Consider the following 16,950-nt stretch of genomic DNA (forward strand, 5'->3'; position numbering starts at 1 on the left):
TACATTAAATATACTTTATTTAAATAAAATAGCATCAAACATAGTTGGCTCTAGGCCAATTGGTCCTAGTGATGGGGTAAGGAAATATTTGCAGATAAAAGGGATGAAGCAGAATCCAGCTCAGTTTTTCTTTTTTGTTTTGTTTTTTGAGATGAGGTCTCACTATGTTGCCCAGGCTGGTCATGAACTTCTGGGTTCAATCAGTCTTTCCACATCAGCTTCCCAAGTAGCTGGGATTACACATGACCAACTACTTAGCTCAGAAATTGTAGCAATCCTTGTAGCTCCTTGCAACTATCTACTACCTCTGGGATGGATAGCAGAGTCTGGGAAGAGAGGCAGAAAAGGAAGCTCAGAACCTCAAGCCTAAGGCCCAAGATCCCAGCCCCAGGAAACACCCACTGTATTAGAATGGAGGAAACAGAAGCCACAAAGAAGCATATGATAGAGTGTGAGGCCCACCTCTCAGCAAAGGCTGGGAGCTAGAGCTGTGCGCCTTAGTACTTCCTGTGGCCAGGCCTTATGCCTTAGTTTTACTACCTCCCAACCTCCATTACCTCATAAATATGCTGAACAATGTCATCTAGTTTCTTTAACTCTGTTTCAGAGCGCCGAAGGTTCTCCTCTAGGATATTTCTCTAGAAGGCAAATAGATTTCACAGTCCTATGCTAAGAACAGCATAGCTTGGCAGGACAGAAGTAATATGGCAGGGTGCTTGCTAGTGGTGTTAGGAAATAGCCTTAGAACAGCATGGAAATGCTTACATGATTCTGGAACTTGACCATGAGTTTTGCTTTTTCATTTTTCATCTCCAGGAACATCACCCTCAGCTTGTCTACCTGCAGATAGGCCCAGATTAATAAGGGCACAGTCTGGGGTCCCCACCAATTGTCCAATTTATCTGTTAACTTTGAGTCACCTCCTGAGAGAGCCACACTTTCTCCTGGATCCAGTTGGTGGCCATGGGCTGACAGTTAGGGTCCAGCTGGCCTGCTAGGGTCTCCTGTAGCACTTTGGTTTCTGTCTCTGCATGCCGAAGTGAGCGGGTAAGCTGGGTCACTTCTTCTCTGAGGCTCTGGGAATGAGAATAGAGGTATCTGATAGCATTCAAAGGTCTCTATCCTTCTAATCTTAGGTGGTGGAAAAAAGTGAACAAGGATATCCACTTGTCATGTTTGGGATCTTGCTACCAGTGGCACAGAAAGCAGAAGACTGGGTATCATGAGAAACATACTATAAGCTCGCCACTCTTGTCTATCTGTTCTAGGATCTTCTCATTCTGCTTCTGTATCACTTCTTGGAGCTCCTTTTCATTCTGCAAGAGAAAGGGAGGTGAGAAGATACTGAGAACTGGCTTCACAGCACTTGCTAGGAGGTAGAGGGGTGTATCTGACCTATGTTTGGCCATGGTGGGACCAGCTGGTATCATTCTAATTCTCCTCCATGGCCAAGTCAGTCAAGGCATCTATTAGTTGGTGGGAGAGTTCTGTTAAGAATTCTTGACTTCTCTCCTGGGAAGACAGGTCAGCCCATAGCTGATTCCTAAATATGTAAAATGTGTGGCCCCAGGAAGGGCAAAACTAGGGCAGTAATTGGAAAATCCCCACCACCCAGATTCCTGGAGAGACAATCGCTCCCAGTGGGCCAGTAAACCTGCCCCAGTTCTTCATCGCCCCACTTCTAGGCCCCTCCTTCACCTTGTAGCGTAAGCACAAGGCCTGGTTCAGCTTCTCTATGTCTGCTTCCTTTGCCTTCTGGGCTTCCTGATGCTGTTCTTCCTGTGCCTGCAGCCTATCCTGCAAAGCACAACTAGAGGGAGGGAAGAATCCCACATCATTCCTGCCCTCTCAGAACTGTGCAATGCCCTTATGAGGGGCTCTCTTATTGCCCCCTTTCATCAAGACTGCATCTCACATTTTTTGCTGCAGAGTCCCAATAGCTTCTTCTTTAGACTCTTGCAACAAGTAACACAGGCTCTGAAGGTCAAGAAGCTTAGTACTTATTTCTGCCAGTCTCTCCTCCATGTCTGGGATCTCTGAAAGAGATAGAAGTATAGCCCTTCAGTCTGGAAGAAAGGGGTGTATAGCCATCATAACCCTTATCTGTGTTCCCCCACCCATATGATTTGAATATCCAGAACATTACAGATCCCAAAAGGCAGAAATAAAATGAGCCCAAGTAGAATTGAGGTTTTTAGAGCAAAGCACTTCTCACTGTTTTTGTCTTTACTCATCACCACCACATTTTCTAGAAATGAGGCAGGATCCCTGGAGCCCATCCTCACCTGTAGACTGAAGGGAAACCATTGATGCTACTCGGGTGAAAGCACTCTTGTCACTTCCAAGCAAGGGCACAGGAGCTGATTCTGGCTCTAAAACAAAAACCAACCAGGGGAGAAAGCCCAGAAAAATAGATAATGTGCATCTTCACCAGATAAAGATATCGGGAGAAGGGTCATAACTTTCCCAACCAAATCCCAGGACTTTTAACCTTCATCTGCCACTGCTGTCAAGATGCTTCCCATGAAGGCACTGTCATTAGGTGGAGGGTGTTCCTGAGTAGGAGCAAGGGCTGTGTTCAGAAGGGTCTCTGGGTCAGCCTAAGGACAAAGGAGGAAAAAACAGCAACACTTCTTAGAAGTACTTCAGGCTAAGCAAGATTTCCTGAGCTCCCAGATATTCCCAGCCATCTCTTTCAGAGTGCTATTCCACCCATTACTTCACTGCTCTATCTCCAACTCCCCAATTAACATTTTTCACCAAACATGTTTATATTCTTAAGCCTCTCCCAATAAAACAACCACAATAACTGGAGATTTAAAAAAAAACAAAACTTAAATCCCCCTTTACCTACTACTTCCCTTTCTCTTTCCTTTTATTTAAAAAAATTTTTTAAACTGACTTTTTTTTTTTTTTTAGTTGTAAATGGACACACTATCTTTATTTTATTTGTTTTTATGTGGTGCTGAGGATCGAACCCAGTTCCTCATGCATGTAAGGTAAGCACTCTACCACTGAGCCACAACCCAGCCCTCTCTTTCCCTTTAATTAAGAAGAAAAAGAAGCCAGGTGTGGTAGCCATGCCTTTAATCCCAGCAAATTGGGAGGCCGAGGCAGGAGGATAGCAAGTTCATGGCCAGTCTCAGCAATTTAGCAAGGCCCTAAGGAACTTAGAGATCTCCTGTCTCTAAATTAAAAAAGGGCTGGGGATGTGGCTCAGTGATTAAGTGGCCTAGGTTCAATCCACAGTACATACACACACAAAAAAAAAAAAAAAAAAAAAAAGAAAGAAAGAAAGAAAAAGAAGCTAGGTATAGTGGTTGGCCCATGTCTATAATCCTAACTACTCGGAGGCTGAGGGAAGAGGATTGCAAGCTCAAGATGAGACCCTCTCTCAAAAAGAAAATAGAAAGGGCTGGGGATGTGGCTCAGTGGTAGAGCATCCCTGGATTCAATCTCAACTACCCTAAAAAGAAAAGAGAAAAAAATGCCTATAAGTCTTGCCTATAAAGTCTCATCATCTATCGATTCCTGAGCCAACTACTCAGGCTTTTGCCCCGCAACCATTCCACCAAAATTCTTGTCATTTGGTTCAAAGATTTCATTCTTATCTTCAATTACAAGGATACTTTTCAGCTCTTTTATTACCTGGCCTATTTGATACTGATGACCATGTTGTACTTTTAGAAACTTAACTTTTCTTCTAGGACATGACCCTACTTCATAGATAGGCCTCAAAAATTTCTGAATATTTCTTCCTTCAACCCATAGGTCTTTCTTTAACCACTGGGTTCCAGTCCTTGGCCCTCTTTTCATTCTAATGCATTCCCCAGTGGCCTTGCCTTGGGACTCTACAAAAAAGTTCACTTTAAATTTCCACTTCCACATGAATGACTCTTCAATCTCTTTTTCTCAATTGGATTTTTTCCCAGTCTCCAGGCCCCAAAACTGACTGCCTGTGAAGAAATCTGCCAGAATGTTCCATAGTCCACATTGAAACTTAGTATGCATAAAGTTGAGTTCACCATTTTCCCTGTCCCATGTGACCAAATATCTGTTCCTATTCCTGAATTTACTGTTCTAGAGCAAAGGGGTCCTGCAGGTCAATCTGGCATGCATTATTGTAAATTCATTATGTATTATAGCCATACCCATTCATTTACATACTGTCAATAGCTTTACTTGAGCTACAAGGCAGAGTTAAGTAGTTGAGACAGACCCCACTTGGCTCACAAAGATGAAACACTATATTGGCCCTTTATAGGACAAGTTTGCTGTCCCCAATTCTAGGAGAGTGTTATAATCTTTCTAACAATCTAAGATCATCATTTACTCTTCTGTCTAACTCCTAAATTCAGTTGGTCAACAGGTTCAATTCCTTCTACCTCCTAAACATCTATTCTATTCATCAGCTTCTATCTCCTCTTTAACTGGAATTTAGCTGCCAGCACAAGCCTTCAAAATCTGACCTTCACTAGCCTTGTTTCCTGCCTTGTACCATTTAGCTCCTGCACTCCAGTCATTAAGAGTTACTTCCCATTCCCCAACCTTGCCACATTTTATATGAGTAAGGCCCTTGCATATTCATTCCATAGTCCCAGTACCCAACACAGGTCTTGTTACAAGGTAGACACTACAAAAAGTCTACACACTGTGTTGTTCATATGACTAACATATATGACTTTCATACGTAGTCACTCAAAAACTTTCATATACTCTTTCCTCTGCCTAGAAGGCCTGCCAATATACCTACCCTGCCCCATGAACTTCTAAACCTCAAGATTGCCCGAGGTCATCTGTTGTTGTTTTTTTTTTTTGAGGGAGGTGTACCGGGGATTGAACTCAGGAGCACTGGACCATTGAGCCACATCCCCAGCCCTATTTTGTATTTTGAGATAGGGTCTCACTGAATGGCTTTGAACTCTCGATCCTCCTGCCTCCGCCTCCCAAGCCACTTCGATTACAGGCATATACCACTACACCCAGCTAAGGTCATCTGTTTTGAGAAGACATCGAATCTCTCAAAGGTAAAACTGATTCTCCTTTCTCTGAGCTCCCACAGTGGGTCCATGCAGACTTCTACAATGATCATGTCATGTGACTATATCTGTCTGTTTTTCCTACTAGACTGTAGATTGTTTGGCACTTCCTATGCTCAGCATACAGTTGGAGAAGAGGGTCAGGATCTTTGTTGTACCTACTTTTTTGGTTTCTTTCTTTTTTTTTTTTTTTTTTTTTTGGTGGTATTGGGGATTGAACCCAAGGCCTTGCATATGCTAGGTAAGCCATCTGTCAGTGAGCTACATCCCCAGACCTATGCCTTTAAATATTGAACAAGCTAATTAACTCTGTATTCTGAAAGATAGCAACCATTTATTGTTTAGTGTGCACTGTGGGGAAGCCAGAAAAGGAATGCTAACTTTCTGCTTTCTTTAAATGTTGTCTAGTTGAAAAGAACAGATATCCAAGGAAAATTAATTCAATGCAAAAGGAGAATAAGGGACTGAAGAATGCATAAAAAAGAAGAAATTGCTCAGTCCCTGTGTCTTGGGACCATTTCAAAGGCAAACTAATGAGCCCTGTAATAGAGAAGGAAAAGGAATTTCCAGTTTGAAAATAGAAGATAATTGATATGGGAGCAGCCCAAGGTCAGGTGTGAATGGAGATGGAACATTTGTATTGTGGACAGGTAGCCTAGTTGGAGTAAAGGGTTCATAATAGAGAAGTAGGAGACAAATGAAGGTTTGAGTGACAAGCTGAAGCGGTCCTGTAGGTAATTAAAATCATTGAAGATCACAGAGATGGGAAAGTAGGGTTTTAGGAACATTATATTATACAATAAAAATAGAGTGGGAAGGGCAGAGAGGGAACACCAGTATCCTACCTTCTCCTTTAGTTTTGTCTGGAGGAAGAAGGTCAGGATCTGTAGTTGCTCAGCCAGCACCCCTAGCTCTTGGGAATACTGGCGTGTCTTCTCTACATCTTGTTTCTGATACTTTGCTATGGTGCTGGCCAGGTCAGCCCTAAAATGAGGAACAGGGAGGATGACCCAAGACAAGGTTACCTTCTCTGAACACCTCTCCCAAATCCCCTGCATTCAAGGAGAGAAACAAGAGGATTGACACTGTCACAATTCTCTTCTTGGAGATTCTGGCTTCTAGAAGTGTTCATAGAAAAGATAAGCATGGGGTGGAGGGTTGGGGGCAAGGGATATGAAAAGGGAAAGCTCTTACTTTAGATTTTCTACAGTGTCCTTGAGATTCTCACACTGCAGGCTACGTTCCCGGAGTACTGCCAGCGTGGTTTTCAACTGATACTCAACCTGACCCAGCTCGAGGTGAGCAACCTGATTCTCTTGGTCTGCAAACTTGAAAAGATGGGAGGAAGGAAGGAAGGAAAAGAGTGGGGAAATGGAGGGGGAAAAATGAGTTCGAGTGAGGAATTTTAGAGCCCTGGGGACAGAGGCTTTTTCCATTCCACAATTTCACCTCAGTACCATCAGGCAAGAGTCATACTCCTGGTAGTCATACTACCAGCTTCCTTTTCTAAAGCTGAATTCCTTACCTCCAGGGTCTCCTTTAGGTCCTGCACCTCCTTGGCTAGCACAGCCTGCTGTTGTTGCAGTTCTGCCTGCATGTGTTTTAGTGCCATCTCTTCTTTTTGCCATCTGTCAGAGACTTTATGTTAGATCCTGTTTGGTCCTATATGTTGGATGCCTACCACTACAATAACCAGATAGGAACTCACTGAGCAGCCTGCTCCTCATTGTTCTGGGTAAGTTGACAGAGCAATTCATCCTTTGTGGCCAGGTCCTGGGCACAATGGGCATGCTGACTCTGCAGCTCTTTTAGCTGGCTGTCCATGTTGGCCAGAATCTGCAGCTGAGCCCTGAGATCTAGATCAAAAGTATCCTAATAATACCATCCAGTCACCAGGTCAGAAACCCTCCACATTTCTGCTCCAAGGCAAGCACTCCAGAGCAGTTATTTGCTCTATTGCCACACTCCAAGCCTTCACAGGTTCAAATGCTTGCACATCTGCACACATACACACCTGTTGCTAGGCGACTATTTTCTAACTTCAGTTGTTCTACTTGGCCTTTATAGTCCTCTAAATGGTTAGAGACTTGTTCCAGCTCCCTGGAAACCTAAGAAGAAAAGAGTTTTCCTCCTGTAGCACCTCCTAAGTCAAGTATCCCAGGCATTGGAGAAGCTTTTCTTTCTGGACAAGTAAAATACCTTAATCCTGGGCAGCAATATTGCAGAAAATAAAGCTGATTTTCAGGGAAAAGTAAAGACAGGAGACAATTTGCTGAAGTAAAGGAGGTGCTAAAGAGCAAAGGAAATAACTGACCCAAGCCATCTTATAGTCAAGGGATTTGATTTGTCTCCAAACCAAGGGTGGCAAGAAGACTAGCAAAAAGAGGATAATGATATCATACATAAGAAAAGGGGAGAAACCAGGCCTAAGTAGTCCCCACTCCAGGTTTGTACCTGCTGCTTTTCTTCAATTGCAGCATCACGTTCCTGCAGGGCCTGCCGGCTCTTGTTTATGAGTTTCTCTGTGAGTTGTTGAGACCGACCCAGCAAAGCTGTCCACATCACATACTACCAGGGAAAGTAAGCAGGTCAGAAGAGTGCATCTGAGGCAAGGTTTCTAATGTACTTGGCTAAAAGTAAGGAATGGTTATGATGGTCCCAAATACTCACATTCAGTTGCATGGATGTCCAGTCTTGTTGCAAGATAGAAGTTAGACTCTCTGTCTGCTGAACCAACTCTTTTTGCTCTGTATGAAGACCTATCTAAAAAGGAAAGATTACCTATGGAGGCAGCTAAGAGCATGGATGTGGCCATCTTCCCAGTGTGTCAGCTTAGACCCCAGGAAAGAAAATGTCCTTAAATTTTACCAGTTGGGTCTGGGCCACCTGCAGAAGGCCTCTGAATTCCCGCATGGATGTCAAATTCTGTTCCATCTGGCTGATGCGCTGGCTGGCATGTGCACAGAAAGCCTCCAGCACTGTCTCTGCCTATTTAGGAAAGAGGTTGCAAGGGCACATTTTGTAGTAGTGGGAAATGGCACAGAAAAACATAACCATCCAATGCATCAGTAGTTCAGTTCTTAACTCCCCAGGACAGGCAAATCTTAAGCCACCCATCTTACAGGAACCTTGAAGCGGAGACCTCCCATATCCAGGAATCCCTTACCGCATCCTTGCCTCTGAGGGCCATTTCCTCTCTGTGCTTTGCCTCCTCCATTTCTGTTTTGAGGCTCTGGAGTTTTGCCTTCAATTTCTTCAATACTTCAAAACAGCAGGAAACCAAGGTTTCTGCATGCCGAGACTATAGGATAAGAATCAGATATCATGTCTGGTTCCTTTCTTTGGCTTTGAGTCCCATAAGGGGCCTCTACCTTCTTCTTTGTGCTGCTTACTTCTTGACTCAGAGTTGTTTTATCTTCTTCTACGTGCAACAGAGACAGGTGAAGCAAAGATATCAGCTCTTTGGACACCAGTACCCATGATTGCTATGGAGGGAAAGATGGCTAGGTTAGATCAAATAGTCACTAAGCAGAAAGCAGGGGTTGATAGAGAGGAAAGTCACTGACTCCAATTCCAAGCTCCTAATAGGGAAAAATCACTTTTTGCAAAGGTTTAGGAACCTCTTTTCACTACAACAGCTAAGTATCACTATCTACTAATTGCCTCGGGATTCTCCATTTTCGCCTGTAATCCCGGCTACTTGGGAGGCTGTTGCTCAGTGGTTAGGTGCCCTGGGTTCAATCCCTGATCCTATCTCAAAATCACCCCAGCAGTGATATAAGGTCAATCAATACTTACCATGACATTCCTTGCCTGCTGTAGGGCCTGTCTAATGGCTTGGTTTTCCTGAAGATGTTGAGGTTTCTTAGTTACCTAGCCAGAGAAATGGAGTTGCTCCTTTTAGTTAGACAACATGCACCAGCAGCTTCTCATCCCGCTTCCCCCTAACCCCCACTGCCCCATGAGTTATAGGAGCCTTTCTGTCAAAAGCAGGAGTAAGGCTCAAAACTAGATGAAGTCACCCAGACCTGGGGTAGGTAAAAATTCTTTTTTTTTCCCTCCCAGTGCTGAAGATCAAACCTAGGACTTCATGCATGCTAGGCAAGCACTCTGCCACTGAGCTATATCCCCAGTGCTTTTCATTTTTTATTTTGGAACAGGGTCTCACAAAGTTGCCCAGCCAGACTTGAACTTGAGAACCTCCCATCACAGGAGGGTGCCACCTCACCTAGAAGGAATACATCTGAATACTGATAGTGTCTTGGATTTGATGAAATACAATAATGCTTAAGAAAAACCACAACTAAGCCAGGCAAGATGCCCAGCAACTTAGCCAGATCCTATCTCAAAATAAAAGATAAAAAGGCCGGGGGCTGTGGTTCAGTGGTTAGGTGCCCTGGGTTCAATCCCTAAAGCAAAAAACAAAAACAAAACACAACTGAATTCAGCAGAGGTGGCACATGCCTGTAATCCCAGCTACTTGGGAGGCTGAGGTGGGAGAAGCTTGAGTTGGAGATCAGCATGGGCAACATAGCGAGGTCCCACTTCGAGGAAAGGACAAAAAAATCATCACTGAGTAGAGTCATCTTTTGGTATAGTTGGAGGGTTGGTCCCAGGATCCCTAGATACCCAAATCTGTGAAATTTCAAGTCCATCATAAAAAATGGTATAATATTGACATATAACCTACACATATGCTCTTACATACTTTAATTTTTTGGTACTGGGGATTTAACCCAGGGGGTACTCTAAGCTGAGCCCCATCCCCAGCCCTTTTTGGCTTTAACTTTTTAAGACAGGGTCTCCCTAAATCACCCAGTATAGCCTTGAATTTGCCAGCCTCCCACCTCAGCCTCCAAAGTTTCTGGGATTACAGGTGTGCACCACTGTGCCTAGCCTAACAATTTGTGTGTGTGTGTGTGTGTGTGTGTGTGAGGTCCTGGGGATTGAACCCATGGCCATGTACATGGGAGGCAAGCACTCTACAACTGAGCTATATTCCCAGCCTATAATGGTTCTTTTTAATGTACAGAATATTCCATCTTATGGATATACCATTATTTTTTTTATTATTATTATTATTTTAAAAAAACCAAACTGTTGTCATTGTTATGCAGAACTTTTCCCCCTTAGGCTATATCCCCAGAAATGGAGTTACTAAGTCAAAATTGAGCTGGGGCTGGGGTTGTAAGGCACTGGGTTCGAACCTCAGCACTACATATAAATAAATAAAATAAAAGTATTGTATCCATCTACAACTAAAAATAAAAAAAAAGTTTGAGCTGTTTTAGTGTTTTAGGATCTTCCTTAAATTCCCTTCAAAAAAAAGATGAACTAGTTTATACCCTAAAGACAAAAGGACAGGACTTACCAGCATTATCTACTCAATTCTTAACCCAGGGCTGCAATTCTTTTATTTCCAGTAAATTTTTTTTTTTGGTGGGGGAGGGAGTACTGGGGATTGAACCTGCGTGCTCTACTATAAGCTATATCCCCAGCACCCCCCACACCTTTTTTTTGAGACAGGGTCTCATTAATTTGCCCAGGCTGGCTTTGAACTTGAGATCTTTGGGGCCTCAGCCTTCAGTATAGATGGGATTATGAGAGTACACCACCATAACCAATAACCTTCTTCTTTTTTTTTTTAAATATTTATTATTTAGTTTTCGGTGGACACAACATCTTTATTTTATTTGTATGTGGTGCTGAGGATCGAACCCAGCGCCCAGCGCATGCCAGGCGAGCGCGTTACCGCTTGAGCCACATCCCCAGCCCCCAATAACCTTCTTAAATATTTATTAGACATTTGTATTTGCTTATTCTTTATCTGCCTATCCATTATCTTAGTATAGATAAACATCTTAGATGCCCTACGATTAGATAAGTATAAGCTAAAAGACAGCAGGGTCCTAGAAAAACTCAAGTCCTAAGAGAAAAGAGGGAGACACTTCATTACTGCTAAAAGGCAACCACAATCTGGAAAATGGCTATGGATGGCAGTGCTGAGTTCTGAGGCTGTGGCAGTCTGAATTTAAGGAGGCAGAATTGCATCATCTTCAATCTCTTATAGTTCATGCTTCTATGGAGTTCATTAACTAGTGTATCGTGCAGAAAGGCACGGAGTACCCCATAAGCCCTGGATAGGGTGCACACACTGCTCGGAGCGGGGCACTCAGGCAGGTGATGAGATTAATGTGAAGGAGGCAGCCAAGCGGCAAGGATATGCATGGTGATGGGGAATGGCTGAAGGTGATGTCATTTCCTCTCTTTGGTTCTGCTTCAGTAGCTTCCAAAGGGACCTGGCAAGCTTCAGGGGAAGAAGGTACAAGGCAGATTCAAGGATGGGAAACATGGTCAAGGATAAGAGGAAAGGATACAAAAATAACAAAGAAGAGCTGGGTTTTGGCTCAGTGGCAGAGAACTTGCCTAGCACTTGTGAGGCACTGAGTTCTATCCTCAGCAGCACATATAAATAAATAAGAAATAAAGGTACATCAACAACTAAAAAATATTTAACAAAACAAACAAACAAAAAAACAAAGATAACACAAGAGAGAGAATGAGCAGCTACAGGAATGAGGAGTCCATGGTTTCCAGGATTTGGGACAAAAGGTAAAGTCATTACTTTGAGAACATTTTCAACTCAAAAGAGGTCTTTAGGCATTTGGGGACCATATCATCTAAGCACTATCTACCTATTACTTCTACAGTCACACTATAGAGGCTCTCAATTCCTTCTCAACACCATTCCTTTCCTTCCTAGGTCCTGTGTTCTCAGAGCGTCCTCTAGAACAGTGGTCTTAAATTGTTTTCCTCTCAGACCTCACACAATAATTTTTGAAAAACTAAGTATCCTTGAGTAGAAATTGATAACAGCCTATTATCAATATAGACAGTTGAAATAAAATTGTTAGATCACTCAAATATACCCAATGGCATAATGCTACATACATTGTAATACTTTGATAACTTTAAAATACATGAAAAAAGCCAGGCTTGATAGCACACACTTGTAATCCTGCTGAGGCAGGATGATTGCAAGTGCTAAGCCAGCCTCAGCAACTTAGAGGGGACCTAAGCAACTTAGTGAGACCCTGTCTCAAAATTTAAAAACTTAGGAAAGAGCTGGGGATATAGCTCAGAGTTTAAATGCCCCTGGGTTCAATCCCTGGTACCAAAAAAAAAAAAAAAAAAAAAATGCTAAACAACCCCAAATCAAATAAAATACAAGAAAAACTTCTTTTTACAGTCAGAAATTTTATATCATTCCCCCTTTTCTCCTTGAACTGTGGGTTTGATCACTAGCACCACACACAAATACCTTAATTCTAATATATTTTTATACTTGCAAATCTGTTAATAGTCAGTATTTCTGCAACAATAAGTTCATCCAACCAGGCCTGGTGGCACACCCCTGTAATACCAGCAACTCAAGAGGCTAGGCGGGAGGATCACAGGTTCCAGTTTAGCAACTTAGTGAGACCATCTCAAAATAAATAAATAAACAAACAAATAAATAAATGAAGCATAAGACTGGTGATATCGGTAAAGAGCCTCTGGTTCAATCCCCAGTATCTTCCCCCTCAAAATAAAGTTCATATAAATTGAAATTAAAATGTGTTTTAAATTCCTTTGACCAAGGTGGGTACAGTGGCACAGGTCTGTAATCCCAGCGCCTCAGGAGGCTGAGACAGGAGCATCAGGAGTTCAAAGCCAGTCTCAGCAAAAGCAAGGCACTAAGCAACTCAGTGAGACCCTGAGGGCTGGGGATGTGGCTCAGTGGTTGAGTGCCTCTGAGCTCAATCCCTCATACCCAAGAAAAAAAACATGGTTCAGCAAAAATTCATGACTATTTTCCATTTTAATAGATATAAGCACTAAGAAATCCATACATAAATAATCAGAATCAGTAGAAATGGAAGGACTTGAATTCGTTTGGAAATACTTGCCAAAACTCAGTAACTTTCCTCAAAAATATTTAAGATCCACTAACAAAGTTTTTCTTCACTTTTGTTGAAAACATGCAGAAATGATATTATATAATCACTGTAGTCATTTGCTTTCAACGTGTGCACAAATATTTTCTGTTGTCCTTTGATTGCTATGAGAGACCTGGGATGAGAAGCATGCTTTTCTTTAGTAAAGTGGACAAGGGCAAGTGAGAATGGGGAAGTAGAGAAGAAAAAAATTAGTTAAGAATACTTTTGGAGGGGCTGGGATTGTGGCTCAGTGGTAGAGCGCTCACCTAGCACGCATGAGGCCCTGAGTTCAATCCTCAGTACCACATAAAAATAAAATAAAGATATGTGTCACCTATAGCTAAAAAATAAATATTAAAAAAAAAAAGAATACTTTTGGACCATGAAGATCTAGAAGTTGATTTCTTTCAAACTTTCCTTGTTTGCATTCCCTTGCAAAGTCTTGATGTACCCCGGAGTACACTGAGTACCCACTGCTTTGATTGATAAGATTTTTCTAGATTTTCAGCTTTTACATATATACTAGAATAAGCATGTGATTAAGAAGTCCCCTTTGCCCTCTGGCAGCTTATCAGCTTAAATTCTGAGGAAGAGGGCCCACTAGAACATTTCAAGCTTTAGGAGAGGGCTGGGGAGGTGGCTCAAGCGGTAGCGGGCTCAGCTCGCATGCGTGCGGCCCAGGTTCAATCCTCAGCACCACATACAAACAAAGATGTTGTGTCCGCCGAAAACTAAAAAATAAATATTAAAATTCTCTCTCTCTCTCTCTCTCTCTTAAAAAAAAAAAAAAAAAAAAAGCTTTAGGAGAAAGCTTCTTACCCCACTAAGAGAGGCATCGGTCTGTGTGCTACTGCCCCGAGTTTCTGGATGAGGGACAGCCATCTGGCTTTTCCAGTCCTGCAGCTGTCTAGAAAGAATCTCCAGAATGATAAGAGAGCTCAGCAGGTTATCTTCCAGGTCCCGTCTAGACAAGGCAGTCAGATCTGGAGGATTACAGCTGCAGTAGGAAGAAAAGAACATGAGGAAAATAAAGGGAGGGGTGTGAGAGGCAGGTAGAGGGGAATGGAGCTCCAGAGGCACAAGGATAGAGGGGACACTTACCCCAACAGGAGGGGCTTTGTCTCCAAAGTACTATCCTTGGTGTCCAGCAAGCCTGTCTGGGATGTGTTTATACTGTTTCCTTGTGCTGGAGGACTAAACCAAGTCCCCACCGAGCAAGTAGAGAAAGGCGTAGTGCCAATGGCAGCATCCTGAAGCACAGAGGGAAGTGATAAGCTTTGTCGGAGATTTTCTAACATGACTGAGGTATTTACACCTTTTTCTAGCCAAGCCAACGGGGACATCCAAGTCTCTGTATCAGAACTAAGAATCTCACCAGCATCTCCTACTGCTGGGCCTGGAGCTGCCTGGGACTCCATTTCCATTAGATTTGGCGTTAGGCACGTGGATGGAACATCTTCTACATTTGAGACAAGTGCTTGATCTTCCAATTCAACCTCCTCAGGAAGTATGGAAAAGCTCATTTCTCTTTCCTTTATACCTCTATGCTCTACACTTTCCTCTCCTGCATACACGTGATTGTTGGGGTAATCTGCTGCCAGTGCAGTTGAACGGGAAAGCCTGAATGTGGAGGGAGGCAAGAAGACATTACTTTCAGAAGACACCAAGTCCTCAGAAACAGCTTCAGTCCTATTGTTCCTCAGGCTTTCCTTGGAGCAGTGTAGCTGTTGCTCAGAACAAGGATTTGGTGGATATTCCAAGAGAAGAGATGGAGAATCCTGCAATGTAGGTTTCTCAAGCATATCAGCAACAACTTCAGTAAAGGTGTCTTCCATGCAGGATGCTGTCTCCTTTATCAGATCTCTTGGCTTCAAAGACTCATTTAGATAGCTGCTGTTTGTCTCTGCCATGGTATCTGAATGATCCTCAAGTGTAATGTCTTGCTGCTGCCCCACTGGAGAGGCTTCAAGGACCATGGATTTAACCACATAGTCATTCATTGGGTCTACTGCTTCCTCAGATGTTTTGGGAGTAGAAATGGTTTGGAGAGTCAGATCTAGGGGTTGTTCATCTGATGCATGCTGACAAGTTTCTAGCCACTTTGAGGGAGAGGAATCTGTCTTGCTGGCTTTAACAAAATCCAACGAAGATGAGTTGTTGCTGCCTTCCTGCCAAAGGAAACAAAAGTAGTTGGTTAAGGCAGTTAATTCAGTTCCCAACATTACAATTATGGATGCAGGATACTATCTGAACTCAACAAAAGAAAAGAGTTCTTACCTCTGCTTAGGTAAGAATTTGGCTAATTCTTGCTCCTTACTATTCAACTAAACAGCAGGGAAAGAAAAGCTAGGAAACCAATTGGGTCCTTTCAGGTGAATCAGCCTAAAGTATAAACAGGCTGACAATATCTATCCATGTCATGGGGAGACACTAGATTGAATGTGACCTTGCCTCTCTCTATTTCTAACTCCAGCCCACTTCTATTGTCTCCTTCCTAAAGTAGGCTCAAGCTCTATCAGAATCTAGAGTTGGTACAGATAGATAGATAAAATTAATGAAATAGGGACAGGGTATAGCTCAGTGGTAGATCATTTCCCTAGCATGCACAAGGCCATGCGTTCAATCCCCAGCACTAAAAGAAAAGAAGGAACAAAATCATGTTCAAAAAAGAAACAGGAGGATTGTGGCTCAGTGGCAGAGCCTAGTATGTGTGACACACTGGGTTTCATTCTCAGCACCACATATAAATAAATAAAATAAAGGTCCATTGACAACTAAAAAAATATATATTTAAAAAAAGAAAGAAAGAGGAGTCAGGTGCTGTGGCACATATGTGTAATCCCAATGACTTGGGAGGCTGAGGCAGGAGGATCATAAATTCAAGGCCAGCTTCGGCAACTTAGCAAGACTCTGTCTCAAAATAAAAAATAAAAAGGACTAGGGATGAAGCTTACTGGAAAAGAGCCTCTGGGTTCAATTCCTAGTAGGAGGGGAGCAAATTTTCATATTTCAGGAGTAACAGTAGCCGTAACTGATTAACAAATTTGACTTTGAGCTTTTTAGAAACCAGAGCTAGATGGAAAATATGATAAACTTAATAGTTTTCATTATCAGAAAGAGAAAAGGATAGCAATTTCTTTAGGAAGACAATTTTTCTAGGCAGTAAGTTCTAAAAAGTTTCTTCCAGGAACCTTATGGAAGGGTCAGTCTCTTTCATTGACAAATTATTACAGCAACTGAAAAGCAGGTTGCATATGGCTACTTTTCTAAAGACCTTTTACAAAAGTACAACTCAGGGCAATTCTGCAAGGGAATAGTTTAAGGTGAGCAAATATCCAGCCTTCCAGTGGTATAACTTGATACCAGGGGAGTTGTAACTACCTGCTAAAGTGAATGGATACTGACTGCTTAACTCTTGCATCAGACAGGCCTCTCCATAAGGGAGCCCATGTTAGAGACCACCACTAATCAGAATGATAGTATTTTTCAGTAGTTTGAGAAAGGTCGAGGGTGGGGGGAGGAGATAATAAAAACAGCTAAAATAGAGGTTCGGGTTCTCAATGGATTTCCTTTAACCACCCTAGGGCACCTCTCTGTCGGCCTGAATAGCTGTAAATGGAAATCACTGAGGTGGAAGACTTCATTATCGTTATTAATTATGTTCCAGTCCTGGCCCTCTGTTCCTCTGAGCTCTGGGCCTGGGCAAGCAGCCCAGTCGAAAAGCTGTCCAGGCGAACCTCACCTGCAGCCCCAGCTTGCACAGTGATGGGGTCAGCGAGGAGCACATAGGGGGCCCTTTTCCTGAACTGGTAAGAGCACCAGGCTGCAGGATAAGTTCTCGGAGAGGAGTTCTCATAGCTGGTTTTCCCTAAGAAAGAAAGAGAGTTTGGGTTAAGATTGGGCTCCGCCAGCCCGCTCTTTCTCCCTCCCCA

General features: G+C 42.8%; 1 protein-coding gene across 2 annotated transcripts in view; it reads right to left on the bottom strand.

Annotated features, from left to right (window-relative positions):
* Spag5 (sperm associated antigen 5) overlaps nucleotides 1–16,950 on the bottom strand; it is a 17,524-nt gene continuing 574 nt past the window's right edge. For both annotated transcript variants that reach the window (XM_046446814.2, XM_046446812.2), the window contains exons 3-25: nucleotides 16,761–16,886; nucleotides 14,120–15,186; nucleotides 13,838–14,015; nucleotides 8,838–8,912; nucleotides 8,432–8,524; nucleotides 8,206–8,340; nucleotides 7,908–8,027; nucleotides 7,710–7,802; nucleotides 7,494–7,607; nucleotides 7,054–7,147; nucleotides 6,748–6,895; nucleotides 6,565–6,667; nucleotides 6,234–6,367; nucleotides 5,885–6,023; nucleotides 2,492–2,600; nucleotides 2,286–2,372; nucleotides 1,916–2,036; nucleotides 1,699–1,810; nucleotides 1,236–1,316; nucleotides 921–1,076; nucleotides 766–840; nucleotides 558–638; nucleotides 1–326 (exon numbers count right to left, since the gene is read on the bottom strand). In XM_046446814.2, the coding sequence (XP_046302770.1) occupies nucleotides 255–326; nucleotides 558–638; nucleotides 766–840; nucleotides 921–1,076; nucleotides 1,236–1,316; nucleotides 1,699–1,810; nucleotides 1,916–2,036; nucleotides 2,286–2,372; nucleotides 2,492–2,600; nucleotides 5,885–6,023; nucleotides 6,234–6,367; nucleotides 6,565–6,667; nucleotides 6,748–6,895; nucleotides 7,054–7,147; nucleotides 7,494–7,607; nucleotides 7,710–7,802; nucleotides 7,908–8,027; nucleotides 8,206–8,340; nucleotides 8,432–8,524; nucleotides 8,838–8,912; nucleotides 13,838–14,015; nucleotides 14,120–15,186; nucleotides 16,761–16,886 (3,513 nt within the window). In that variant the 3' untranslated portion in view covers nucleotides 1–254. The remainder of the gene's footprint in view (nucleotides 327–557; nucleotides 639–765; nucleotides 841–920; nucleotides 1,077–1,235; nucleotides 1,317–1,698; nucleotides 1,811–1,915; nucleotides 2,037–2,285; nucleotides 2,373–2,491; nucleotides 2,601–5,884; nucleotides 6,024–6,233; nucleotides 6,368–6,564; nucleotides 6,668–6,747; nucleotides 6,896–7,053; nucleotides 7,148–7,493; nucleotides 7,608–7,709; nucleotides 7,803–7,907; nucleotides 8,028–8,205; nucleotides 8,341–8,431; nucleotides 8,525–8,837; nucleotides 8,913–13,837; nucleotides 14,016–14,119; nucleotides 15,187–16,760; nucleotides 16,887–16,950) is intronic.

Source organism: Marmota monax, unplaced genomic scaffold, assembly GCF_021218885.2.
Source record: "Marmota monax isolate L192 unplaced genomic scaffold, Marmota_monax_Labrador192_F-V1.1 WCK01_AAM20220418_F8-fsc00138, whole genome shotgun sequence".
In the NCBI taxonomy this organism is placed as follows: domain Eukaryota; kingdom Metazoa; phylum Chordata; class Mammalia; order Rodentia; family Sciuridae; genus Marmota; species Marmota monax.